The sequence below is a fragment of the Cyrtonyx montezumae genome, unplaced genomic scaffold (assembly GCF_038088225.1).
Source record: "Cyrtonyx montezumae isolate F1298 unplaced genomic scaffold, pur_monq_1.0 scaffold_8, whole genome shotgun sequence".
NCBI classification, from domain to species: Eukaryota; Metazoa; Chordata; class Aves; order Galliformes; family Odontophoridae; genus Cyrtonyx; species Cyrtonyx montezumae.
The window spans coordinates 102970437-102998386 of NW_027072089.1; the positions used below are offsets into that span (position 1 = coordinate 102970437).

At 39.7% G+C, this 27950-nt stretch overlaps 1 protein-coding gene across 4 annotated transcripts; it reads left to right on the forward strand.

The window, feature by feature from the left end:
- Positions 1-287: 287 nt before the first annotated feature.
- CAPN7 (calpain 7) lies at positions 288-27902 on the forward strand. Of its 4 annotated transcripts, XR_010623196.1 has the most exons (22): positions 288-399; positions 2600-2708; positions 3184-3341; positions 5541-5608; positions 6851-7051; positions 7872-7958; positions 8812-8938; positions 9448-9533; positions 10496-10589; positions 11781-11927; positions 13430-13536; positions 14840-14960; positions 15190-15334; positions 16414-16513; positions 17809-17944; positions 18158-18233; positions 19125-19270; positions 19761-19823; positions 22003-22133; positions 23656-23748; positions 23833-24041; positions 27824-27902. XR_010623196.1 is itself a non-coding variant. In XM_065753189.1 (21 exons), exons 1-21 carry the CDS (start codon positions 298-300, stop codon positions 23975-23977), a joined length of 2442 nt encoding a protein of 813 aa, XP_065609261.1. In that variant the 5' UTR covers positions 288-297; the 3' UTR covers positions 23978-24204. The 4 variants fall into 4 exon arrangements, 3 of the variants coding, with proteins under 3 accessions (XP_065609261.1, XP_065609263.1, XP_065609262.1); XM_065753189.1 differs by lacking the exon at positions 27824-27902 and having other exon boundaries at positions 23833-24204; XM_065753191.1 differs by lacking the exons at positions 17809-17944; positions 19125-19270; positions 27824-27902 and having other exon boundaries at positions 23833-24204.
- The last annotated feature ends 48 nt before the right edge of the window (positions 27903-27950 follow it).

Genomic DNA, 27950 nt, shown 5'->3' on the forward strand with positions numbered 1-27950 from the left:
CCAACCGTGATGATTCTGTGACTCTACGTCGGAAAGTCACCCCAATTTTGAGCGCTTCCCAAACAAAACCACGGCACCGCCTCAAAAATAACCAGGCCTTCGAAACCCTGCTCGCCCCAACTCATCCGGACATGCGCACTGCCTGCGCATGCTCGCAGGGCTGCGCAGCCTTTCTTCATGGCCGCGGGAGGGGCGGGGCCGGGCGGGGCCCGCGGGGATGGGGCGGGGCCGCGGCGGGAAGCGGGAGGGCTGCGCTGTGCCGTGCGGGCGGTGGGGGGTGACAGGAGGGGTCTGGTCATGGATGCCAGCACGCTGGAGTTGGACGCGGTGAAGTTCGCTCAGTTGGCGGTGCAGCGGGATCAGAGCGGGCGCTACCAGGAGGCCGTCTTCTATTACAAGGTGCGGCGGGGGAAGGCCCAGGGGCGGGCGTTTGCAGCGGGGGAAGGCGGAAGGCCGCGCGGAAAGTTTGTCCGCCCCCGGAGGAGCGACGCAGTCCGGCGATGTGAGCCTGGGTCAGGCTGCACAGGGCCCCATCCAACCTGGCCTTGAGCCCCTCCAGGGATGGGGCACCGCAGCTTTTCTGGGCAGCTGTGCGAGGGCCTCTATGAAAAACTTCCCCCTGACATCTGATCTGAATTCTCCCTCCTTTTGGAGACATTCCTGTACAGGAGGCGGAATATCCGCATCTATGTTGTTAGCTTAGGGTGTGCTGAGTTTACTGCAGGAAGTGTGGACGTACAAAGTTATAATCATCACTAATGTACTCCTCAGCAGTGCCCCTCAGCAGTGTGTGCGTGCTGTCTGTTAGCTGTGAACACACTGCTTTGTGACAGCACGTTTCTGGCACAGCTGGAAGAACTTGTCAAGTGTTCCTCAGATGAAAACCATCTTTTTCTGCAAATAATCATTTTTTTGCTTTTCCGTAGAGCATACAGAAAATTCTTTTCCCGTACTGCGTATGGCTGATACTTCTAAAAGCAGAAAGGCACCCCTTTAAACTGGAAGAGTTTAGGTGAGATGCTAGGAAGAAACTTCAATCAGTGGGTGGTGAGGCCCTGGCACAGCTGTTTAGAGAAACTGTGGTTCTCCATCCCTGGAGCACTCAAGGCCAGGTTGGATGGGGCCCTAGACAGCCTGATCCTGTGGGTGACATCCCTGCCCATGCAGGGGGTTGGGGCTGGGTGGGCTTTGAGGACCCTTCCAACCCAAACCGTTCTGTGATTCTGTGGTTATGGTGATGGATGTTGACATGGTGTACGCAGTCTTTGCCTCTGTGATGCTCATCAGTGAAGTATTTATCCTGATAAATAAAGGTTGTGTTAGGATTGTTTCTAAGCTTGGGCAGACAAGGTGGGTGCCTGTGGGAGTAAACTGACAGCTTTGACAAAATCATAACCACAAAGCAAGCAAGAGCACCTCTGGACCTGACTCTGTGCTTGCCCTGCACAGCGCTGTCTTCCTGAAGACTATTGCTGGGGAACAGCACTGACAGTCATTGTTCTGCTTCCTACATATGTGTCTGCTATGTGACTGCCTCCTTCCCTCACCTGCTGTTGCTGGGAAGGAAAGAGCTGCTGCACGAATCTGGGTTGTTGGGTTTTTCCCTTCATGCCAGTAATGAGGTCAAAGTAAGGTTTTTATTTTTGTTTTAAGAGTGACAAATCTCAATTTTCCGTATGTTTCTGAGACTGTCAGCTCTGGCTATTGATTACAAACCTGCCAAGCCTCAATGTGTTTTGTGTTTTTTGAGTTTTTTTTATACATTTAGGATGTGGATAGTCAGCTTATTTGCAATAAGCTGTCTATCCACATCCTAAATATTTGCAATAAGCTGAGGGCATTTTTTTTCCCTAATACATTTGTACATTATAGAAAGTCTTTGTGTAGATAACACGTTGTGCTTCTGAGCTGGAGACCTTCCTATGCTCACTCCTGGAAATGGACTTCCATCAATAACCAGTGTTTTCTGTGCATACAAATATTTAGAGATGAAAATTTGAGGAGCTGGGAAACCTTAATTCTGTAGAATTTCAAGATCTGATCACCTCATATGAATAACACAGATAGAAAAGGGTTTCTGAACCAAAACTCCATAATCATACATTGGATTTTTAAAAGGTTTTTATATTGGTTTTCTTCACATTATTATCAGATAAAATGCAAATAACTTGTAAGTAATATGTTGATTTTTTTTTTCGTGTTTTTATTTTCTTCCCACCCATAAATCTGCACTTTAAAAATAAAAGACAGCTTGTCCTGAGTTTTATGTAGCTGATTTCAGTGTATGACTGGGTAAGTTTGTTTAAAATCTCTGGGTTTGTGCACGTAACTGCACACACAGACCTAAGATGTGGCCTTATAATAAAGCTTCTGAGGTTCAACAGTTTCACAGATTGTCCCATGTGAAACTGAACTTGGGAAATTGGATTTCATTTGTAACTACTTCTCTCAGGCAGGTTCTCCCTGCACCACTGAGCCTTGATGCAAGTGTGGGAGCCTGCTTCCATGCAGACTCACGGTTGCTTTAGCATTCTGTTCATGGAAAGTAATTTTTCTGTCACCAACTGTTAACTTTTGTTTCAAATTCCTCTCCCTGCAGGAAGCTGCACAAGCCTTGATTTATGCTGGCATGGCAGGGTCAAGCTTGGAAAATATTCAAGAAAAAATAAATGAGTATTTGGAGAGAGTTCAAGCTCTCCATTCAGCAGGTGGGTAAGAAGCTTTCTAATTAAACCTCTGCGTGATTGAGTAGAAAGCCTTACAGTGCTGTGAAATATATATCTGTGATGTTTGCTGTCTTTTTCATGTTTCTTATTTTTTGTGAGTCAGTGTTTTAAATTCTGCAGTGAATCAGAAATGTAGCTCAGCGCAGAAGACTTATTTCCCAAGGCCTTGGGTGTGCATATTCTTTCATTTTTAATATTCTTAGGAACCACATCTGCATAATATGAAAGAGCTCTTATGTATGATAATATGAAATATTTTGAGAACATGTCTCAGCTTTGGGGGGAAGAGTGTTCGTTTCTTGTAAAGATGTCTTCAGCAAAGTTTGTGATGTTTCTGTCTGCAGCCAAAGAGTAGATATTTCTCATCTGATAGAACTGCTAGTGTTTCAGTGCTATGGGAGGGATGCTTTTGCACGTCTGCTGCTGTAAAAAGCTAAAAAGTTTCTTTTTCATTTAGTTCAGTCTCAGAACACAGACCCTCTGAAGTCAAAGCAGCAGTTGGACTTGGAGCGTGCTCACTTCCTAGTTACTCAGGCTTTTGATGAAGATGATAAAGGCAATGCAGAAGAAGCTATAGAGTTGTACACGGAAGCGGTGGAGCTCTGTTTGAAAACAGTATGTTAAGCTACAAGTTAACTTGGTGGAATTACGTGATGGTAAGGAATTCTTCCTCTTACACAAGCGACTGACCCCTGAAGGCTGGCTTAAAAATGGAGTACCTGTATTTCTAAAAACCACTCTTGAATCTTTTTTTTTCCACTGGTTGTTTTTATGTTTCTTCCAGTTGTTACATTATTCAGCACTGAAAATTCATGGGGACTGGTCATTTGCATGTTTTCTCTGAACCAGATTACACTAAAAAATAGAAATACGCTGAAATTTTTTTCCTGTTAACTTCTGCACGAAAGTGAATGCAGTATTAAAAGAGAAATCAAAAATGGTTGAAATTGATGATGACTCGCTCATGTGTCAGCTGTTTTATTTTCTGACTGGATTAAAGGAGATCATATATGGGAATTTTTTTGCAAAGTACTTTCTGAAAGCGTAACGGTCTGCTGCTGCCAAAGCTAGTAAAAAAGAAAGCTATTTGATTACTCAGTAGCTAACATTAAAACTATTACAAGTGAATTCACACTGAAGTTAATGTTAGGGTTAAATTGGCCATTATAAGGATGATGAAGAACATAATTACAGGTACTGCTTTTTTCTCTGAAGTCCAGTTGTCATAACTAACTCATTATAGGAAGAGCTCACCATCATAATGTAACTCCACCAAGTCTGTTTTTCTTTTGTCTCCTCTTTTTCTTTTTGTAGTGTGACTATATATGGGTTGTTGGGAGGGGATTATTACTATTGCTACATACTAGAGTAAAACCTTTCCTCTGAGTTCTACTAAACAGTTTTAGGTAGACTTAAAAATCCTGGTGATAAAAGGTAACCAGATCAAGAGCTAGTAGAGCTGCTCTAGTTTTTCTGCTTCAGCTGTTCAATCATTATTGCTTCTGTCTATTATATAAACCATTGCATCAGCGTACTGATTTTGACTCTGCTGTTTCTCCTTTTGTTCTGTTAGTACATGCAAATATTAGTTACATATATAGAAATTACTCTGAAATTATCTCAGTAACAGTTGCTGTTACCTGATCTTTTATTAACTGCAGATACAGCTAATGTTTCTTTTAATCTTGACAGCACGATGTTGTGTTAAAATGACTGTAGGCATTGTCCCTTTGGGGAGAAGTTACCTTTTGATCTGCTTGGATAAAAGATGGAAGGAGCTCTGTCTTGAAGCATTACTTCTGCATTGTTTTTTACTTGCTATATTCAAGTGGAGAGATCTGCTTCTTTCTTACTCTTGAAGCAGTAAAAGAGTAGCCATGTCCCTTTCTCTCCTAGATGGGTCTTCTGATGTACCACATCCAGCACTTCCCTTCATACATCTTTCAAAGTCTTTTCCAGCAAGGGACTCCTAACTGTAACTCTCTAACAGATGAAAAAATAGTTATCAAGAGTGTTTTTAGTTTCATTTCTTATGGTGAAAGTAACTTGCCTTTTGTTTCCTCGGTTGACATAGATGACTCAGGAGAATCAGTCAAGGTACAAAGCAAGAACCTGAAATGTGCTAGTGGGTGTGACAAGAGGAGCCACAGCTCATGTTGTGCTTCCTGCAGGTTACTTGTCTTTGCTAGCCATGATTCACCTGTAAGAAGAAAAGCATAAACCAGTTATATGAGTGAACGGTCATGGCCTACTTCCCAACTGGAAATAGAAGTTAGCACTCTTGATAACAATTTTGGTGCCCATTGTGGACAATTTTATGCTTTACGTGTGGAAAAACAAGAGTTTTAACTTGCAAGCAGGCTTTATCAATGAAAGTGAACATTCAGGTGTATCTTTTCCTAAGTTACCCTGGTTATTTTTGACACACTTGTGGAGGAAAAAAATTGGCATACATTTTAGTTCAATAGTGCACATAACATTTCTTGTTTTTTCTTTCTGTCCATAGTTTTAATACGTTTTTTTAGATAACTTTGTGTGTATGCAATATTTCCCATGCTGAAAAAGTTTGAATAATGCTTTCATTCTATGAACATTAGCAAATGTAGGAAAATAATATTCACTTACTTGGTATCTTTTCTATGCTGAGTTTGTGTATCTGTTATGAGTTTTGCATACCTGCTCATTTCAAAGGAGAACTGGAAAAATAATAGGTAGTAACCGTAATTAAAAAGCATGGGATTTCACAAACAGCTTAAAATCTGGATTTTCTTTGGGTGTGTAGCTTTTTTGTTGTTCTTGTGTTTTGAATTTAAGGCCACAGAAACTTCAGAAGCAGGCCTGCAGTCAAAACTGAAACAACTGGCTCGGCAAGCATTAGATAGGTGAGTATTGCCACTGTTAGTATAGGTAATAGCTGTTGAGTGTCAGTGCACTCCCTGAGTTGGTTTCTCAATCTAGTATGTCTGTTCTGTACTGCAAAGTGTAGGGATTCTGACCAGACCTAAATCAATCAGAGTTTTCCTGGTAGATAGCTTCCAGCTGATATACAGGTAGATGAAGTAGTTCTTGTGCCAACCCTCTGGAAATCTCTGGACATGCAGAGTTAGGGAAGGGCTATGGATTTGTTAATACCAGTGCACTGTTTCAGTCTTCAGACAGATAAATCAGAGTACTCTACTACATTTTTGGCTTTTATAACAACAATGAATTCAGGTGAGTGCTAAGCCTGGGTGTCAGCATCTCTTTGTAATGAAGACAGCTTCGAAAGAGGGGAGTACTTTGAGGCAGCAGTCTAGTTGTGTGGATAAACCTAGTGGATGAGATTCTGTGTCTAAAACAAGTTGCATGAGTGTAAGTCCAGTGTAACTCCTTTTTAAGTCAGCAATATGATGGAGAATAATGGACTCTGTTGAGCTCCTTTCAGTATTAGCAGATTTCCAGCACTTTTCAGCCTGTGTTCAAAAAAATCCCACGCTGTTTTGCACGTGTGAATATTTCACAGTTTAATGCAGCAACAAAAAAAAAAAAGATGGCTCCTGCATATGCACTCTTCAAGCAGCTGAAATGCTGGATTGTAAGAATGGTTGCTGCTTTTTTTCTGCTGTGATAATTGCTAGTTAAATCCTAAAATCTAAGAGAAAGCAAAGCAGTAGGTGATGCTGAAACCAACATTGATAATCCTGCCATGTGGGGGAGGCAGTTAGGAAACTACGTCCTGTCTGTGCATTACTCTAAAAGGCATTTTCTTTCTCTGGATTTGTGGTCTTTTTCTGAGGTTCCAGATAATGAATGCTAACGTAAATGGTGCTATTACTATACTCTTAAAGGTGACAAAAAACTAATGAATTCTGCTGAAAATATCTTTGAATTGAATTGCAACTGCTATATTTTAATTGATTGTAGAACAGGAAAATGAAGAAGTACTGGCATCAGTACTGAATGATTTCTGATGCTTATCTTCTGTTGATATTATTCACGAGTTGATTTGCCAGAGGAAAAGTGATGTTGGTCAGCTTGAGTGTTCATCCCATTTAACAAATGAGAGCATGAACAAGGAAACAGATGACTGACCCATAGCCATATTTTTGTTGATTGTAAACAGAATGCATTTTTCTTTCCTTCAGAGCAGAAGCACTGAAAGTATCAATGTCAAAGTCATCTCAGAAGGAGAAGTCAACTGCTGCTAAACCAAATCAGCCAGTCAGAACTTTCTTTCCACTGGGACCTGATTTTTCTTTAAATGATAAACCACAGACAATCAGAGCAGTACAAGCTAGTGAATCTCAAGGTCAGAGGTACACTGCAGAGGAAATTGAAGTACTCAGGTGAGCTGAGGCCAAGTTTTTACAAAGCTTTATAATTTGTGTGCACATCCTTTATGCATCTTGGACAGCAAATTATTAACACAGCTAAGCTTGAGGTGTAAAAACAGAGGCTTGGAAAACCACCACTTACAAATTAATTTGTTGCCACTACCCACACTTTAATAAATTCTTGTTTTCTCTACAGTAATGCAGTCAGTGGTTTTTACTCACAGAGCATGTTTTCTAGAGTGTGTTTAGAAGACAACTTGTAGTTGGCTGCCAGAGGTATTTTTCATAGCCATATTATGTATATGTATGTGTACCTGGCTGAGTTCAAGAAAGATCTGACTCTCAAGTGCCCAGGTACAAAAATGGTTTTACACATGATATTACTGCTATTTCAGTGTAAACTGAGGAAGCATAATATACTTCAGGATTAGGCCTTCTGTTTGTGTTTACTTGTGATGATGCCTATTCAGATCCTTTTGCATTTGTTTTATTATAGCTGCCATAATATACATATTTTAATGAATCTGTAAAACCTGTGAATTTTGAAAACTGTTAAATATATGGGGGGGGGACCATTGTCTGATAATGGTTTCAACCTTCTTCCTTCTCACTCTCCATTGTAAATAAGATTGTGACGGAGGTGATTTTCAACATTGTCCAGGATTTGATCTTAAAACATTTAACCTGTTCATTTACTTTGAGGTAGTTAAAAGGATTAAGGATATGGTCCTAAAGATAGAAATGTGAGTTTGAAACACTGGAGACTTTTCAGACTTAGGCTTGTAAGATGATAGCTAGGTTTGTAACTATATTTTTCCCTTTCAACTTGCAGAAAGACTTCAAAAATTAATGGCATTGAATATGTCCCTTTCATGAGCGTTGATCTGAGGGAACGTTTTGCCTTCCCTATGCCATTTTCGTAAGTGCTGTTCAATCACCGATCTTTCTTGGTTGTTATTTTCAAATCTTTCCAATAATCAGTATTGTTGTGTTTTCTCTTAAAATTGTTTAAGCAGGTTTTTAAGCTTATTTTTGGCTGAGGTATTTAAATACTGCAGCCTCATTTTTTCCAGTCTGATCTTGGGACTGTTTATTGTAAGCTGATCCTGCTCTGCAGCACCTTTACGGTTTACTGCAAGCCTGCAAGAGCATTCTGATTTGGCTTTTTGGATTATTGGGCCAAGCTGGCAACTTGGCTCCATTTCCTGACTTTATTTCCTGCCGTTCTTAGTGCTGTCTGTCTCAGTTGTCCCACGTGCAAAATGAAGGTGGTAGCTGTTTCCTCTATAAAGGGCTATTCATAGGAAGAGCAATAGAAAACTGCTACATGTTTATGCATGAGCAGTGATATGGGCTCCTATTACATAGCCATAATAGGCAAGTCATCTGCTTGGGGTTTTTTCTTCATTCTTCTACTAAAGGCATGACAATGAGGTAAGCTTCAATATTTTCTGAACTGAAGAAGCCTTTTATTAGTTGCTCATGTTGAATGAAAGGCAAGAATTTGGGATTCTGTTGGGATAGTTGGCTTTTTGGAATTCCTTTCTTCTCTTCAGTCTCCTTCAGGAGACTCTGGAATTTTATTTCATGCTCTCAATTTTTTTTGTTCTTCCCTACCACATCATCAACTCATTTTTTGAATTAGTTTTTCAGCTGTGTAATTGTTCCATGCATATTTTGCACCATCTATCATATATATATATATATGACTTGGCATACCATGAAAAACTTGTCTATCTAAACTTATTTCTGCTTTTCTCTCCTAAATCTAGCGATAAATGTGGAAAGTTGCCATTATCCCCCAAACAGAAAGCAATGTTTTCCAAGTGGGTACGGCCAGATGACATAACAAATAACCCTACAATGATTTATACTGTGTCAAGTTTCAGCATAAAGCAGGTAAGTTGCTCCCAAGGAGAAATATGAGCTGCTAGAGCACATGGCAGGATATGAGACTTTCCAAAAGAAGAAAGGATTACTTTAAAAAATCCCCTAAATATGAGAGAGCTTTTCATGACTCTCTTGACATTGCATTATTAATTTAATGATGGTATCACTTCAAATTCTGTGTGTAAAAAACAGAAATTCCATGAGAATGAACAAGTATGTTAACAGTGGAAACACCATGTGTTTTGGGAAGAAAGAGTTTACATGATAGCTTACTTGCATCTCGTTGCCTTCAGTAAATCTTTTAACTTACAGAGCAAGCCATGTTTCCTGCTTGTTTTGGGTTTGTTTCTGTTTTTTTTGGAGTAACTTGTCTTCTCTCCATTTAGTGATTCTCTTCCTCCCTTCCCCCCTCCCTGAAGAGTGAAAAGATTTAACTGACAACTTTCCTTCCCACTGAACCCATTTTTCTTCAGTATGAAATATTTGTAAATACCCTCATTGTCATCTTCTCTTTACAGACAATAGTGTCAGATTGTTCCTTTGTGGCATCGCTAGCTATCAGCGCTGCATATGAAAGAAGATATAACAAAAAGTTGATTACAAGGTATATAGCCATTATTTTCTAAGATCTTCTGAGGCTTAACACAGCTAAGTTTTTGCACCTTCTATTTAAATTACTGTCGTGTTAAACTTGTTCATGAGTAATATGTAATAAAACTATTTAGATTAGTATGCTGTACTTTCATCAGTTTTAATTGAGATTCTCTATCTGTACAGTTGGAGACAGTAGAAGTTAATGTTTGTTTCACCTTTGTCTCCCTGGGAATTCTGTGGCTTTACAACTTCTAAAAGTGAAACAACTTTAGATGTGCTTTGAGAAGAGTAAATAATGTGGAAGGCTTTGTTTTTAATAGAAGTTTTACTTAGAATGCCTCATAGATGTATTTTTTTTTTCTTTTATTGCTACTCCAACTGCTGTACAAGTAGTTGATCCTAAATGTTGCCACAGAATGGTAACTACACTATCTCAATCCAACTTAACAAGCATTCTGTGTTAAACATAGCATGCATTTGGCAGACTGTCTGCCAGGAACCCATTGCCAGACAAGAGTGTGAATGTTATTTCTGGAATTTTGTTTTAACTTATATTCACTAGAAGTGAACGTGTTCTCTCCATGAGCTGAGAGTTCTGTACAACCATAGCCTTGAAACCTTTGACTGTCATCAGGTTAATATTGTATTTAAATGGAATTTACTTAACTGTAGGACATTTAAAAGTAAGACAGATTGCTTGTGTTGCTTCAGTTAGAGAAATTACTATATTACTCATGGGCTTTCTTACTCTGATTAGGAGAGAACTGCATCAGGAATAAGGTCTGAAAAATAAAACCTGTTTAAACATCACTGCCACTTTTACTGAATTTGAGTGGCTTTTTCATGTAAAATTCCATATTTGTCTTTCAGTATTTATTCTAGAAATCCCACTTTTTTATCATCAATGTTATGTACAGCAGAGTCACTTATGTCACAATTTATGTGTTGGTTTTCTTTTTTTTTCCCTAACAGTATCATTTACCCTCAGAATAAGAAAGGAGAACCAGAGTATAATCCATGTGGCAAATACATGGTGAAACTTCATATCAATGGTGTACCTAGGAAGGTAAATGTTTTGGGGAAGACTTAATACTGTTAGTGTTTAAATAATATATTTTAAAAGCTGGTGACCAAAGATTTTTAGTAAAGAGAGGTGATGCCTGAAGATAAATGGTAGAGCTCTGTGAACTCACAAACTTCATTTTCTTAGTGCAGTAAATAAGGGTATGAAATAACATATTTTAGCAGTCACTATTGCAGTTCATTTTGAACGATTGTTGTTTGTGAGTTCAAAAATCCAGTGGTTGTGTCATAGAGGAGGGGCTGGAGCAAGTCCTCAAATAATATTAAATGCTAAGATACAACCTCTAGGTCATGAAATCTGGTTGTAGCAAAATTCTGGAGCCTGAATGGCTATTATAGGGAAGTATCACCTAAGTGCTTCCCCTGCTTTCCATGCTTTCCATTAAAAATCCTGATGGCTGCTTTCTCTTAGGATGAGTGGCCATGTTCTGTGAAAAGGATTATCCATTCTTGCATAAATAGGATTTGACATGAAAATGTGCTGTCTTGGTAGTGTATTGGTAATAGACTAATGGCAGTTTGAAATATCTGTGCTGGGAAATTGTTTCAGACCATGATGAGTACTGCAGTAATAATACTTCACATTAGTATAGATAATGTACACAATTTAATCAAGAAATGTTAATGCTTTTGCAGCTGCTACTTTGACACTTCTTCCTGTCTAGAGAAAAGAAATCTAAGTCTGGAACTAGGGGCTATGACAGTCAAGTGACATGCATTTTGGTTCTTTATAGATAAATGACTGTAATTTTTCTTCTGTGTACGACATGTTCTATATTCTTTTCCTAATTAGGTGAGAGATATTGTTAGACCTTTCCCTACTTTCTCTAATATTGATAGTCATACTGAGCTTTTGGGTAGCTGCCTTTTCCATCATGTGTTAAACATTTGGCAAGCAAGTTCTGTCATAACTTCCATTTCCTAAGGAGGAAACCAAGGCAAATGCTCACGGGTCACCCAGTGATGGAGTAAGAGAGAGCTAGCAACAGAACCTCCTGCTCACTAAGGGCAGGCTTCTGATTGATGCAGGTGTTCTCATCTGAAAAAGTGATTGGGTCTGGTCTGTGTCTTGGAAGCTGCGTATTGCTAAGAGTTACGTGTTAATATATATATATTTTAAATACTTTCAGAGTACTTTCTTAGCTCTAAGGTAATTTTTATTTACTCTGCACAGGTAATCATAGATGATCAGTTACCTGTTGATCACAGCGGGGAACTTCTCTGCTCTTATTCTAACAACAAGAATGAATTGTGGGTGTCACTAATAGAAAAGGCTTACATGAAGGTCATGGGAGGATATGATTTTCCTGGATCAAATTCTGTAAGTACTAGCTTATTTCTAGTAAGGAAAAAAAAGTAGATAATCTCTGTCAAGTTTCCTCGTTTCTTCTAGTGAAATCAGAATGAGATGCCTTGGGAGGTAAGAGTTGGATTTCTTACGTTTGGTTTTAATTTTTCTTCCTGTCACAAATGTACTTAACTGTGCTTGATTAATTATATCCAACTGCATGGGTAGAGTTAAACTTGCTGTGCTAGCTGTAGGACTGAGACTTACGGTTGGAAAGTATATGCTTTATATTGATCCTATGTCAAAGTCTGGGGCAAACTCGAATTTTTTGCCTCTACGTGTATCAGTAATGCTGATTTTGGTTTCTGTCATTCCATGAATAGCATGAGTCCCTCTTGTTAAGCAGAGGAGCCAGCTAAGAAAGGAGCAGACCGAAATCCTCCATGATTGTGGAGGGAACAAGTACTTTGATATAAGAAAGCCTCTTATGATTTCTACTCATTTACCATGAGTATGTACTAGCTTCCTGTAGTGTGGTTACTTAATAGGCAGTCATAATGTTGCAGCCAGGATGTTGACATGGAAACTATTTTTTCAAAGAGTCTGGACTATTTGAGCCTAAATAATCTTCATTCACTGCCTAGAAAGGATTTCTGATTTTTTATTCAAACTTCTTACATTTAATGGTGTGTCTTTATTCCATTTGATTTGATGTCTTGATAACTGTATTCTTTGTGGATGTGATGGGTAGTCATCACCTGCAGAAAAGTGTATCGAGACAAATGTGGCCTTGTGTAAGGGCAAAATGTAACATACATTTTTATGTATGTTTATGTCAGTGGAGGGCTGCTTTGTTCTGCAAAACAATACTGAAGAAATGGAATAGCTGTTTTACTTGCACTGTCCTTCTCAAACTTGCTGTCTGAAAAAACAGCTTGACTTCCAACATTTAATCTCCACCCCCTCTGTTCTCCACTGTATTGCACCTTCGTTGTCTAATCAGGGTTACTTATTGTCTGTGCTGTATTTGCAGTTTGCAGAATTCCCACCCACCAGTGAGGTTCAGGGACTCTTCAAGCATTTATAGTCTCTGATTTTCCTTTGAGGAGCTCAAAGCAGGAGGGGAGGAAGCAACATTTCAAGAAGATAAAATACAGAGATTAAAGCCTCTTTTTACTGAGAAGTGTGACAGCGTCAGCCTTACCAAAAAGAATATTCAAAAACCCTGAAACCCTGAGCCTTAGAAGTAACATGTAAATAATTTAAAATGCATATATAATAGTAACATTCCAAGTAGTTCTACTGAGGCTGTACTTTAGAATTCTATGAATCAAAGAAATAAATAGAATGCATCATAGAACCGAGCAATTGATCCTTGTCTGAAGATTCAGTTCTTCATTGGTTCATTTTCCAGTTTCACATCGTCTTACTTATTGCAATAGCTCTCTATACAAAGACTCAAGAGTATCTTTGGTTTCTTCCAAGGGGTTTTTAAGGTTATCTATTATGATTTCTTCCATATGCTTGTATTTCAGAACATCGATCTCCATGCACTGACTGGTTGGATACCTGAAAGAATTGCCATGCACTCTGACAATCAAGCTTTTGATAGAGATAGCACCTTCAGAATGCTCTATCAAAGGTAGAAGTTTGTTCTTTCTTGTTCTATAGTAGTTGGATTACCAATTTACAGTCACCACAGATCCTTGGTGCTACTACAAGGTGTGGTTTATATAACTTCCATATGCTTTCTGGAAGAAGAAAAAGTAATGTATTAGTGACTTTAATGGAAGTGCTAGGGTACTGTGGAATTTTTTTTCTTACCATTTGAAAGGGGAAAAGTAAAACAGCCCATTTGTTAATGAAGAAAACAAACTGTGGTGTCAGAGAAGAGCAGATGAGAACCACTGTACAATTTCTACTTTTTAAGACTTAAATATAGGAAGAGTCGCCCCCAGAACCTGAACTGCTGTCCCGAGCAAGCAGATCAGTGTGGTATTCTTAGTCATATCACAACATCTTGGTTATTATGTTCCAGTTGTAAATCTGCAGGAGCAGCAGAAAACCTATCAAAGCTGTGATCCTGATCTTCAGACCTATTGTAATACAGTTCTACTTATGGTGAAAGATACTGCTGTAAAGTAAATGCAGCTGCTTTGTGCAACCACTTTCTTTTGTATTTCAAGGCAGTAAGAGGGGGTATTGTGTTGACTGTAAGATCCCCATTCATTATGGGAGAGTGGGATTATTTCTGTAGTGTTTTCTTAGTAGTTTAGGAACTCACACTTGCACTTGAATGTCAACAGCTTTTCAGATAGATGTTCAGACATTGCAGTTTGTGGGTGTGGCTGCAATTAGAGTGAGATCTAGTCATTATAGCTCCACTGTGGTTGTTAATCTGTGCTAGACTGAGTCTGTAGTCCAGTGACCCTGTAAACTGTGTAGGGACCTTGAGAGTATATTTGGGTTTTACTGTGTTCTAGGAAGCACACTAGCAACTCTTCCCAACAGTAATTGCTGTGAACAATTACAATTCAGAACAATTGCAGAACTCAGTTGTCAGTTGACAGTTCCTACCCTGTAGGCCTAAAACTTAGTGATGCAAAAGCTGGAATGTAAGCATTTGCAAAAATCAAGGATTTGTTTTATTTATTTATTTACTTTCATTCAAGTTTGGGAAGCCCCAACAAAGTCCTGGGGTCAGCAGAGTTAATTTACTGTATGCAGTTGTTTGAGTAAGTGTTGATGAAACCATTTCTGTGTTCAACTGAAGGTCTGTGTATCTTTAGTAAATGACACAGATTGAATTTTAGGATGTCAAGAGCTGATTTTTTCTTAGGATCATACTAACAGTGTACAAGCATACTGTTACAGTATCTGTCAAATATTAGTTTGCAACTGTTAAAAATAGCTTAATTAAAATGTTACTTCTGTCTTTTCAACAGATTTCACAAGGGAGATGTCCTTATCACAACAGCAACAGGCGTGATGTCTGAAGAGGAAGGAGAAAAATGGGGTTTAGTTCCAACTCATGCCTATGCAGTCTTGGATATAAGAGAACATAAGGTACCAAGTAGAACTGAAGGTGTTTTGTTCTGCTTTGTTTTCAGATACCTGCTTGAAAACTTTATGGATTGGTACTGATTTTGTTTATTTTGTCTTAAGCATTATTGGGAAATTCTGGAAAGCTTAATGATGCTCTGTTTCCTTAAGATACTGATCCCTATTCCATGTTCATATACATAGAAAAATAAACTTGGTAAGATAAATCCAGCAGCATTCTGTATTTCTTTAGGGGCTTAGATTCCTTCAGTTGAAAAATCCATGGAGCCACCTACGTTGGAAGGGACGATACAGTGAAAATGACACAAGAAATTGGACTCCAGATTTACAGAAATACTTGAATTTTGATCCAAGAACAGCTCAGAAAATAGACAATGGTAATAAGGCATAAAAAGTCGCTGTATGTTCAAGTAACACAGACTTTGGTGGTTTATCCCTGTACAAAGGTGGAAAGAAGCACCTGAGCACAAGAAACAGGTGGAGTAAGCAAGGAAACCCTTGTGTTTAATGCCACTTCATTTTGACAACAGTATGCATCCAAGTCCTTTAAATTTTACCACTTCATTATGAACTTCTTGCAAATATGTAAGAAGAGCAGTCCTGGCTTTTTGACAGTTAGGAGAGATTAGCTCATTACTTACTTAGATCCTTTCAGTAAGGAATTGGTGCATCTGTGGAGTCCAGTTGTTAAAATTTGTATAAAGTTACATTCACAGTTTTAAGGGAGTTATTTTTTCTGACTGGATTTACCTGCTCATTTTATTGTCTAAATGTGTAGCTGTTCTGGCTGTGTATTTTTCTAATGCTGCAAGACCTGTGAGTGCCAGTATCAGAGACCTGTTTGAGAGTTCCTCACATCAGAAATCTGTCAGTTTGTAGGTGGTGGTGTTGGTTGGAGTTACAATTAAATGAGCCATAGAGCATTAAAATAATTACACAAGAATTGTAAAGGTGAAGCAGATGTGGGGTACTAAAGCAAGTCCCATAATGAAATACCTTAGGAATATGTTTCAAGATACATTGATTGAATATTCCACTGTGTTGCTGAACTAGTTTGTTGAACTGGGATAACCCATCTGAGTTGTTTTTTCTTTTTTCTTTTTTTTCCAGAAACAGGAAAGAATAAGGCAGCTCAGTATCAGTCAGTGATGTTCTTATTGGATAGAACAGAGGTTCTCTCATGCCTTCTCATTAGTGCTTGAGAATGAAAAATGTCTTGACAGCTTCAGGAAGTACTCGGTGTTAATGATTCTAACTACTTGTCTTTCTTGGTTTAACTTGTTTGCTTTGTGGGTTAAGTTTAACTTTAGGAATGTAGGCAGTGCAGATGTTACTACTCTGTTTCCTGGAAACGTGGGGTTTATATCAGCTGTATTATCTGCCTGAAAAGAAACTTTTGAAAAATGAGTAAATTCAACAATTCTGTGAGCAAACAATAACAGCAGTTCCTTTCTAGGGATTTTCTGGATTGCCTGGGAGGACCTGTGCCAGTACTATGATGTTATTTATCTGAGTTGGAACCCCGGTCTTTTTAAAGAATCTACATGTATTCACAGGTTGGTCCAAGAGAAAAACTTCTGTGTCAGTATAACACTGATGAGGTGTTTCCTTTCCTCCATATTTTTCACTTACAGCTGAAGAGGTTGAACTCCAAGCATGCTCTTGAACCCAACTTTCTAATTCTAAATTCTGAACCCAGGTTTTTGTTTTGAGTTTTTCCTCTGACACTGTTGAAAGTCGTGTGATCTTTGTGATGATACTGTGCATCTAAGGTTGTGAGTGGGTGCTGACCTCAGTCCCGCATTTCTATATTGGAATAGAAATCAGATTTTTGCATAGTCAGTGTTATTTTACTCAGTCACTAGGCGGTGCTTCAGCAACCTAACTTTTACTTGGGATTCAGTTTCCTGGGCAGTTCCAAGCCATCTGTGCACTGCATATTGTCTTTACAGGTTGTGTTTGCTCATGTCATGGGAGTCAAAGTCCATTTTTCACCAGTCATAGTTGTATGTTATCTTCTTTAGCCTTCAATTTATTTGAACATGATAACTGTTTCTCTCCTGGTGTTCATCTCATTCAATTTTTTTGTAACTCAGTTAGAAGACAAGTGCCTCTGTTTCTGGAAGTGAGGGTTGGTTGGTTTGTTTTTTTTTCTGCTGCAGTATACCATGCTCACTCGTTTCTGTGTATGTCCCTGAGCTCCATCAGCAATAGTACAGCTTCTCAGTTTATCTGTAAAGGCTCCTTCCACCTTTGTGCTCAGACTAATTCTAAAATGTGCTGTCGTGATGTAGCAAGATGAGCTCTGAGATGAACATACACATTCAATCATCTTTTACCAGTAGTAAAAGTCTTTTTACCCAGTAGTTCCTTGTACTATTAATGATTGCCCTACCTCAGTGTAGGGCAGTGCCTAGCACAGTGTCAACAGCCATAAATTGGGGCACAAAAAGAGAGGTAATTTGAAGCTTAGTTAATAGTGCATCCGTTCAGTTCAAAAGGGCGGGATGGATGAGTGACACAAATAGCTTCATCCATTTCTGTGCCTAGTGTGTTACACTCTGTGTTGTCATCAACACTTTTCCCTTGTCTAGACAGTCCCTCAGGCAAGTTTTTTAATAGGGCACCTCCAGGGTTTCTAACACTTCATCCAGACACCTTTCCAAACATGAAGCTGATTAATTTTTATTCAAAAATTTACCTGAATAGAAGTCTGTAGGGGAGGGAAATAAAAAAAATTAAAAGGCAAGGTTTTGGATGTAACAGCTTATACGAAGCATTCTACAGTTGCAGAAGCATAAGTCTCTTTGTTTTCAAAACGAATCTGATGAAATGTCTGCATTGCTCCTAGTACTTGGGATGCAAAGCAAGGCCCGGTGAAGGATGCCTACAGCTTGGCCAACAACCCGCAGTACAAGCTGGAGGTGCAGTGCCCACAGGGTGGAGCTGTGGTCTGGGTGCTGCTGAGTAGACACATCACCGATAAGGTGGGAGTTCTCTCCTTGAGCTTTCCATATTCCCAGCTCTCTGGTTTCCTCTGTCCTCCTTCCTTGGTTTGTTTCAGACATTTTAAACAGATAAATGCACCTGTCAGACTATAGCACGTGGCGATCTAAGGGGTGGGGGAACGTGTGTTTGATGTAGATTAAATGTTAGTTGTATGCCACAGAAGTGTGTAACTCCATTTGTGTTTTTCCTAGGATGACTTTGCACACAATCGAGAATTCATTACGATGGTCGTATACAAGACTGATGGCAAAAAAGTTTACTATCCAGGTTAGTATACCCTGATTATCAAAGAAGATGATGCTTAAGAATAAACCAGCACTTTTTTCAAGCTGCAGTATTATTTTTCCCATCTGTTAAAATGAGATCAGAACAAAACTGGTTAATCCTCTGGCACTGAGACAGGGATTTCCCATTGGTAAGCTTCTTGTTCTGTATTAATCCTTTCCCTTCTCCAATGTTGCTTTGTGGAAGAAAACAAAGGACCAGATCCTGAGTCTATTGAAGTAATTGGCTAGACTTGTCCCTGCTTCACTAAAATTAAAAGAATTCTGGAAATAACCAATTAGAGACCAAATAACAAATTGCATCGTGTAATGGTGAAAAATGTTTGGGATGCTTATCATAAATACTGCATTTGTATGTGATTTTAAGAGGAAGCAAGAGAGGTGGAGATGTGTTTTTGTTTCTCAAAGACATGAACATACTGCTGAGTCTTGTGTTGTCTACCAACTGCAGCTGCCCTGTTGTCAGAGAACAGAGTTCCAACAGACTTCTCATAGGTTTTTATAGAGTGCTCACACATTCCTTATCTTTCTCTTTAAATTTTAACATAGTCACAGTAGGGCTCTTTTGAACAGAGACATTGGTGACAATTGGACAAGTAGTTCTCTCAAGTCAACAGGATTTAAGCTGTACATTCAAGTGCACAATTTGTTTTGTTAAGTATGATGTACATCTTCAGAAAATAGTTGCTCCCAAGATAATCTTACCTTGCTTTCTATGAGCAAACCTTGAAGTTCCTTTCTTTTGAAAGCACTCAAGTGTGGTTAAAGTCGAAACATAATACCAACTATCTGACTTTCTGGGCAGAATTCACTGATCATAAGTGGTTCTGGAATTTCTTTGATTGGAAGAAGTGTTCATCCTTTTCTTTTTCAGCTGAGCCTCTTCCATACATCGATGGCATTCGGATCAACAGTCCTCATTATCTGACCAAGATAAAGCTGACCTCTCCTGGGACCCATACATTTACGTTAGTGGTGTCTCAGTATGAGAAACAAAACACTATTCATTACACTATCAGGGTATGCACTGTTGGTTTCATAACAAATGTGAATAATTACACTGTGAAGTGTCCTTTATTTATAAGTGTGATGAAGGAGAACACTTCTGGGTCGATGTTACTTTGGGGAGGAAGGCTATGGATGATGGAGTGGAACCACTGGATGATGTGCTTGATAATGTTCTCTGTTTTAGCTGAGACGATATAGGGTGTCAGTACAATATAGCAGTGGTGAGGAACTCCCCTACTTTTGTCATCAGTCACTACCTTTCCTTTTCCTCTGACATTCCTTCTGATAAGAGATGGGTGTAAGATAGAAGGAGGTCACTGGAGTCTGAGTACTGAAGCCACGTGGTGATTTTTTTAAAGCACGGAAAGAGAGCAAGTTATCTAAAAAATATTTTTAGGCAGCTCTGGGTTGGTTTTTGGGGTTTGGTAGTTTGGTTTTCTTTTAATGTATCATGAGAAATGTCAGAAGAACATTTGACCAACTCCTGCCTTTACCCACACAGGTGTATTCCTTGTGCAAGTTTACCTTTTCCAAGATTCCTACGCCTTACACCATTTCCAAACGGGTAAAGAACGTTTTTTACATGTTACTAAATAATGATTCTATTTTGTTTTTTCCATATATGAGATGTACAAGGTTTCTAAATATAATTTTCCACTAATGTCCAGAAATGCCAGCTTAGACTGTCTTCTCAAACTTAATTAAGGAGGTTGACTAGAGCTTAATCTAAGCATACCTAGTGCAAGTCCAACCCTGTTCTTAGATTGCATATTACTTGCCAAACAATTAGCTTCTTTAAGCATTGTTCTTAACAACAAAAAAGCCTTTGCTAGCTGGCTCACTCTTTATACTCCCTGTAAGGATAGTGGCTTAACTCTTATCAGCATGAGAGTCCTGTTCTGTATATAAGCTCTGCATCACAGAGAGTGTTACAGCTGTACTGGAGCAGATAGAAAATAAATCCTCTGTAGAACAGACTGACCTTTGGAGTAACAACCTGTGCCCTGATATGTAATGAATGTGCAGAGTGTTCACTCACTTTCCTTTGAGAAAATGCATGATTTTCCTGGTGTGATGGGGCATGAGCTGTGGTGCCAAAGCAAACACACTGCTATTGAGGCTGTGACAGATGGACTTAGGACACAGTACCCTACAGGTATTAAATTTTGCTAAGGTATATCAGATGTAATCAATGGGAATATGCACTCACACTGTCAAATAGGAATAAGACAGTATGAGGATGGTATATTTCATATAGAAATGCTCCCTGAGAGTAGAGCAGCAGCAGGGGCAAGAGCAAATACTTGCCTAAAGTAAATGAGAAACCCACGTGGTTTGGGGACCACATGCTGTTGTTATTGCCCTCAAATCTCACCAGCTCAGAATCTCATCTGCTCAGGAGCACAGTAAATAGCTGGAGAGATTCCTGGGAACGGTGTGACAATATCCTCAGTTGTTCCAGAAACCGCTGTCACTTTTAGCTCTTAACTGAACTTACGTTTGGGAGAGTGGTTAAAGAAGTGAAAAATGCACTGAAGATGACATGCCTGCTTAAGACATGTCATCTGTTTTATGCTGTTACGTTTCAAATGAGAATGCAGTATGTGGAAACCTCCTGATAACTATTTGAAGATGTCCAACTAGTATTCAAATGAAAGGCATGGTTAAATACAGAAAGCCCGTTGAATGCTTAGTTCAGACCAAAGACAAGCAGATAACTGATTCACAATTTACCAGTCGAAGAAAGTGCTGTTGAGATGGCTTGTACCAAAATTGGGTGGTCATCTGTGGTGTTAGCCCAGCTGTGGTGGGATTCCTTGAGGAAAGCACCACTCAGGTGGAAAAGACCTGGAAGTTCACAGCAGCCCCAGACTGTGTGGTGGGGGAAGAAATCCCCCTTGCTTTCCTGATTTGTCACGTCTGAGGGTTTTGGATGCTGAGTAGAGAAACTAAATTATAGGGAAAATTGTTGAACCCTGCTGGTTCAACAGAGAAGGGAGGGAAGGAACATACAGGGACTGCAGCTCAGCTATAACGGTGTATGCCCGGCATGTCTCAGAAGTCTAAACTCTCATTTTAATGGCTAGCAGGAGGAACTTACAAACAGATGGCTTGTTTCTCAAAATCTGAGCAACATTCTGTCTCGTATTTCTTTGTCCTTTTGGAATCTGTCCTTATGGTATCTTTGTTGTCCTGGTAGTATATGGTGGGGAATGGGCAGTGCTGGCGGGAGAGGTTTCCAAAGCAAAGGCTACAGCACAAGTAGTGTTGTACTTATACTGTCTTTTGTTTCTCATTTATCAGAACAAAGGTAGTCAGTTGTTTTGGTTTTCTTTTTTAGAGAGAAGGACAGGGAAAACAGCAGCTATATATATATAAATACAAATAAAATAAACATATATAGATAAAATATATATAAAACCTGCACAGCTCAGCAGCTCCAGGATAGATGGTAAGAGATGCTTCATTAGATGTGATCTTTTGTAGTCAGAAACAGCCACCCCGTACTTATGAGCTGAATAATATTAATGTTATTATTAATGTTAAGGGACCTAAGGCTCTAAGTGAGATAGGTGGAGAACTGAAGTTAAACTTTCTGAATATGATCACATTCTGACTTTCACTTACTCTTTGAAAATACCAAGATTCCTGTAGTCAGTGAGAAGTGCTTCTGGTCTTGTATCACTTAACTAGGCATGCAAATTTTCAGGATATAAAATATTTTCTGTATTTTTAACTTCTAGGTTAACGGACAATGGAAAGGTCACAGTGCTGGAGGATGTGGAAACTTCAGAGACAGCTACAAAAATAACCCCATCTATCAATTCCAGCTGGACAAGAGTGGACCATTACTAATTGAACTGCGTGGACCAAGGTTTGTAGAGAAGCATGAATCAACACAGCAAGAGTATCATGTGCTAAGGATAGGCTGTCAGAGTTGTCCAGGGAGTGGATGAGAAGTTCCCTGAAATGCCAGAGCCAGGAGATGGGAAGCAGCTTTATTAAGTTCTATATTAAGCAGGTATAGCACAGTTTGTTTCTAACCTTGCCAGCAGTAGTCACTTAAACCTACATTCCTGCTACTGAGGAAGTCCTTGACAGGGATCCTTGATGAGAGAAGCAGAGCCTTCTTTCGTATTAGTTTTGGAGTGGGAGCAGAGCTAGGTATTGTGAAGCAGGGAAGAGGCCTTTTTCCTCTTTTCTCTATTTTCCTCTTAAGAAATCATGACTGTGACTTATATTTTCTTTTGTAGTGGAGCTAATATGCAGGATGCTAAACACTTCCAGGTTTTTAAATAACAGCCTATGCAGTAGCTTCAGCTCTGACAATGCATCTACTTTGTGACTGGCAGATCAGGAGGAAGAATTGGATGTCAGCACCCTATGAAGTGTCTTTCATATTGAAAACTTCTTCCCAGAGTTACAAGTATTACTTATGGGCTCTCAGCTGTTACTGTGGTAGAGTGGAACTTTGTTAAATGACTGCATATCTGCTCTGGAGAGGGCTCAGGAAGACCTAGTTTTGGAGGGGATACTCAAGAAAGCAGAATATAAAATAGGTCTAACTTAAAATGTGGTTCAAGTGGTGTGATCCTCTCAGCCACTTTGCAATACACAGCAGTATGCTTAAAGATACCTAATAAAGGGTAAGAGAAAGCACTTTCTCACTTCTAGTAGTCCTATACTGATAAGTTATGTAGGTCAGATTCCTTCAGCAAAATTTATCTGCCTCAAGATATCAGTATACAGCTCGTGTAAATAGCCACATCTCCTGCCACGCAGTTATCAGATGATCCATTTTTTCACAAAGCTGCACAGCGTCACCATAAAATGGCAGTGCAACTCTTGCCACCTTCTCTTCTTTGAGGAAGCTCTTTCACTCGTGAAATGCAGAGTCTAAGTGCATTTCCTTGAAGGTGTCACTCTCCCACTCTACCAATTAAGCATTCCTTTTTTTACATGCATTTTCTGCATTTGTAGATCATACTAGAGTAGGCTGACTGACAGAGGCAGCGGCGCTTGTCACATTTATGAAGAGGTAGTAGACAAGTTGTCCCAGGTTGCAGTGAAACACGAGAACTTGCTGAGATCACCAACATTCACATTCTTCTGATGATGATCAGATCACAGCCCAAAATCTGTGCTGCTCAGCCCAGGAGCTGAGCAAACTCTGCAAGTTTAACCACTTGGGTTCTGCTTTGGTGCAGAAGCAGAAAGCTAGCAGAGATTTTCCACATGGAAGAAGATGTTTGATTTCAGAAGCTTCACTCATTTCTGTCAGGAGTGTGACCAAACTTAAATGTATTCCAGCTGTACAGTTTTCAAAAACTTACTCTCCTCCTGGTAGCCCTGATTCCCCAAATAATTACAGTAATGGTCTGTCACTTGGCTTGCAGGCAGTACAGCGTTGGGTTTGAAATTGTCACCGTCTCAACAGTAGGAGACCCTGGTTCCTATGGCTTTCAAAAGAAGAACAGTGGGGACTACAGGTAAGGAATAGTTGATACAATTAAATCTTACCTGCCTGAAACATTTCAGACCGTGGTTGTAACAGATCACTACTTCTATCACAGGTGTGGATTTTGCTACCTGGAGGTGGAGAACATCCTTGCTGGAGTCTACAACATTATCCCCACCACGTTCCTGCCTCAACAAGAAGGTCCTTTTTTCTTAGACTTTAACAGCACTTCTCCTCTTAGGGTATCACAGCTTCAATGAGGAGACAGACTGATGCATGGCTGTTCAAGGACATAGTTTTGAACTGCCCTACAGGCTCAGAAAGGTGAATAACTCTTACTACAGCTATGCATAAAATAAAACTGCATTCTAAGTTACAGCCAAAAACAGAGTCACCAATTTGACAGTTGATCATGACAGAAAATTAGATGTGGTTTTTGCTGCTACAGAATTGAAGTGAGTGCTGTTCAGCAGTCTTGTTAACAGGCTAAAATGTTCTGACAAACTTGAAAAACTTAATTTGCTGCAATTTTTCTACAACTCAAAATCAAAATATAGTGAGTTCAGAGAGAAACTAACACTGAAATTCTCTTCTCCCAAAGTACAGGGTCTACGGGTGGAAGATTTTATTCTGAAATGTAAAAATAGAGAAATATTCTTATGTATTCTGTTTATTTATTCTCAGGCCCAAATATGTAGTAAATGTCATTTATACTGCTGCCTTGAATGCTTTCAGCATTGAAGCACTTCTCACATTTAAACGTGAGCTCACTACTGCTGAGCACATGTTCCAGGCTGCCACTATCATGTTCAGCTTATCTCAAGTATGTACATAGGAGTAAAAGATAAGGAAGACCCCACCTTTAGCTGCTTCTAAAAAAATCAAGGGATTCACCCTTATTATCTATACTTGGAGAGCTGTTATTTTTACTTTAGTACACATTATAGCACAAGGTAGACACTGCTTCCTTACTGCTAGCTGCCAGACCAGCCTGATGGGGCACTGAGATGGAGAAGTTAACCAGCAGCAGTGCACACCCTTCACTTGGGAGGAGGAAAGGTTTTCATCCAAAGGTGTGCTGTGTGATTCTCTGCACCTTAAGAAGTAGCCTCATTTGCTGGAGCCCCTGGAGAGCAAACTACTCACCCTCAGCACTCTAGCACAGAAATGTTTTATCCTTGTTACATTTACTAGTACTTGGCTGATCGGAGAAGGATCACTTGAACTTCCTCCCCTCCTAAACTACAGCTACAGTGTGGGGGCTTGCTGCTCCTATGAGGTAGTAAGATCTCTCTTCCGGAAGGTACCTTTTGCTTTTAAACTGAAACTGATGAGAAAATGTAGCCTTTGGCTAAGTGATAGCAGTAGAATCAGGGTTAAAGTTCTCAAGAAAGCAGTGAGTGGAATTGGGATTACTCCAGGAAAAAACACTTCAGGAGGCTACTGCCTGTGTTCTTCCTGTAGTCTGTAAGATGTATACACACACATATCTTTAATCCTCTTTGGATATTAAGTTTTCCTTCTTAACTCAAAAACTTAATGTTGTCGGTGTTTTTTTCCTTGAATGACAGACAGAACTGCACGTGACAGTTAGGGTAAAGGAGTGCCTTTAAAGCTGCCAAAGGAAGCCCTTTGCCCTTCCAGTTTGTCTGTCAAGTTTTCAAGCAAAAAGGTAGTGTTTATTTTCAGAGCACAGGTGCCACTTGTTCATTAGGAAACTGAGCATGTGCTACAGGAGAACTAGAAGCATCTGGGAGCTAAAATTACTCCCCCCAAAGTCTATTTGCCCTCTCCAGAAAACCTGAGCTCCTTTTTACATCACCATCATCAGGCAGCTGCTTAACAAATGCCTGCCTTTCAAAGGACAGTGAGTACACGTCTTTTTGGACTGCAGTTCTCTCAGAGACCATCTGGGCCTCGTGCCAAGCTTGTCACAGTGTGACTTACCTTCTTCTGCAGGAAAGTGTCTGTCACTGCAGCACATGAACACAGGGAACAGCACAGGTACAAGCTGAGCAAAAACCCGTTATGTTCTTTGTGGCTATCCTCAGCTCCTGGGTGCGGTCAGTTGTGCCAAGGACTGTTTAATCCCTACAGAATTTAAATTTCATTCACTTCTGTGTTCTCTGTAAACGTGCATTTAGCTCAGGTTAACCCAGAACAGCAGTCGTGCATCTTTTTTATCACCTGTGCCATACATTACAAAAGGTTGGCAGTTCTGGCATCTACTTTCAGAACTCTTGCCTGTCCCCAGCTGGTCAAGATCAAGCTGGTAGACTAGAGGAAAATCAAGTTAACTTCTGTACCAGAATCCTGTGCTGTAGGATTTTTTTTTTCTATTTAGTTATTTCTTCCTCCTGCAAGCACAAGCTCATTTCAAAGCTTATCTTGGAAGAAACGAGCATATAAAGCTCAGCTTCCATACTGTTCAACACTTTATCTACCAGACAGCAACAGCTCATTACACACAGTACAGTCAGTGGATGGGGCTTATGCCTGCAAGAGGACAGAACTGAAGTTTGGTATTACTGTCCTTTTAACATAAGTCTTACTCGAACGCTGCACCTCCACAGTCAGTGGAATATCACTGTTTACAGAATGCTCAGGTGTAGTGTTCCAAAGGAAACAAAAAATATTGTAAAACTCAAGTCTCTGCCATTTCTGCTTGTAACAAAACCCTTTTACAGTTATTTTCTTGCCCCTTTTTTTCTTAGAAAAAATGTTCATACAAGCATTTGTGTTTTCTCTTTGATCTTTTCTGTCAAATGCATACTTTTTTTTCCCCACGTAACTGGAAAAATGAGTGGAAAGTGAACTGCTCCTTAAATTATAGGTTATGATATTCCTTCCTCTACCCTATTGCTATGACTACACCATAGCATTTTTGATCTCTCATGACAGAATATTAGATACTGAGTTAAACTCTGAAAGGTTACACAAGACCTTCAGAAAGGAGCAGAGGCTGTAAGGGGGAAAACTGAGCTGCACAGCCACGGCTTAGACTGCAGCAAGGGTACATCACCCACAATGCTTCCAGCTTGACAGCTGTGACCCTTAACTCTTCTCTTTTAAACATGAAAATACAAAACCTCTCAACATTTACCAACAAGCATACTTCACTCTATGAGTGTACAGTACACGACAACTGAAAACTGTCCAAGCTGCAACACAAGGCAGCTAAATACCAACAAAAGCTGGCTGCTGAGAGGGGCTCTGAGAGGGTTTGTGCTTTCTCTGATTTGCTGAGGGAAGATTACAGCAAATAGATGATTGTTAAATCTCTGCCGTTGGTGCTGAGGGACAACTGAAGAGCCCTTTTCAGAAGTTTTAACGTTCTCTGCACTTTTTCTCTGTATTTTGGTTTTGGGTTTTCGTTTGTTTTAAATGCTACTTTATTGCTCCACACAAGACCCTGTGAGCTGCTGCTGGTAGCTCAGGGTGAGCCTTCTCTCAGCACACGCACCTCTGGTTGTTGTGTTAGGAGTGGATGGGATGAGTCCTTCATAGTCAGACCTATGGGTTTTCCAAGGCCTTCTGCAATTCAGTACATGGATGAATGGTAGTAATACTTTCTGTTGCACCTGCCTCATGAGTCTGAGTTTCAGTCCTAGTTTCTTGATGCAAGTTTCATTAAACTGTTTTGTACAGTGATGATGCAGTTGACCATGCAAACCATAAGGTGCTGGAACAACCAGCTGCTTAGAATTAAATCTGTGTACATAACCATAGAGGTTTTTATCACTTAGTCAAAACAGAACATATTAAATTGTGTGTTAATGCCAAAGAGTAATAGAATTCCTACATTAACTGTTGCTTTATACATTCTTGCTGCTCACTAATACTTTGATACACCAGAGGCTTATTTTTATACCCATGAAGGCAGCTACTATCATGTACACATATCTACTATCATGTATCATGTACACATCAGGATACGTAAAGATTCCAACAGAAAAGGAACTGGAAAAAAAGCTTGTTGATTTGCCTGTACTCCCCGGTGATGTATGTTCATTTCAGTTTGTCATATTTATAATTACAGAGTTTAAAATAAAATGAGTTTTCCATTAATTTAACGGACACCTGGTTGGGCCTGTTTGCTTGTACAGCTGAAAGTGTGGTTTACCTGCCAAGCACTGGTGTCTCCCAAGGAAGAAGGCTGCAGCAAGATCCTTGCACAGGGCCTGGAGCTGCGCTGTGGCTGTAAGGGCACACCGGTTCCACACGCTCCTACGC

What these genes read in the sequence shown, in the direction of transcription:
- CAPN7 (XM_065753189.1), top strand. Translation starts at nt 298, where the DNA reads ATGGATGCCAGCACGCTGGAGTTGGACGCGGTGAAGTTCGCTCAGTTG. An exon ending in AGGCCGTCTTCTATTACAAG is followed by an intron (nt 400 to 2,599) that starts GTGCGGCGGGGG and finishes CTCTCCCTGCAG; the next exon opens with GAAGCTGCACAAGCCTTGAT. An exon ending in CAAAAAAGTTTACTATCCAG is followed by an intron (nt 18,234 to 19,124) that starts GTTAGTATACCC and finishes TTTCTTTTTCAG; the next exon opens with CTGAGCCTCTTCCATACATC.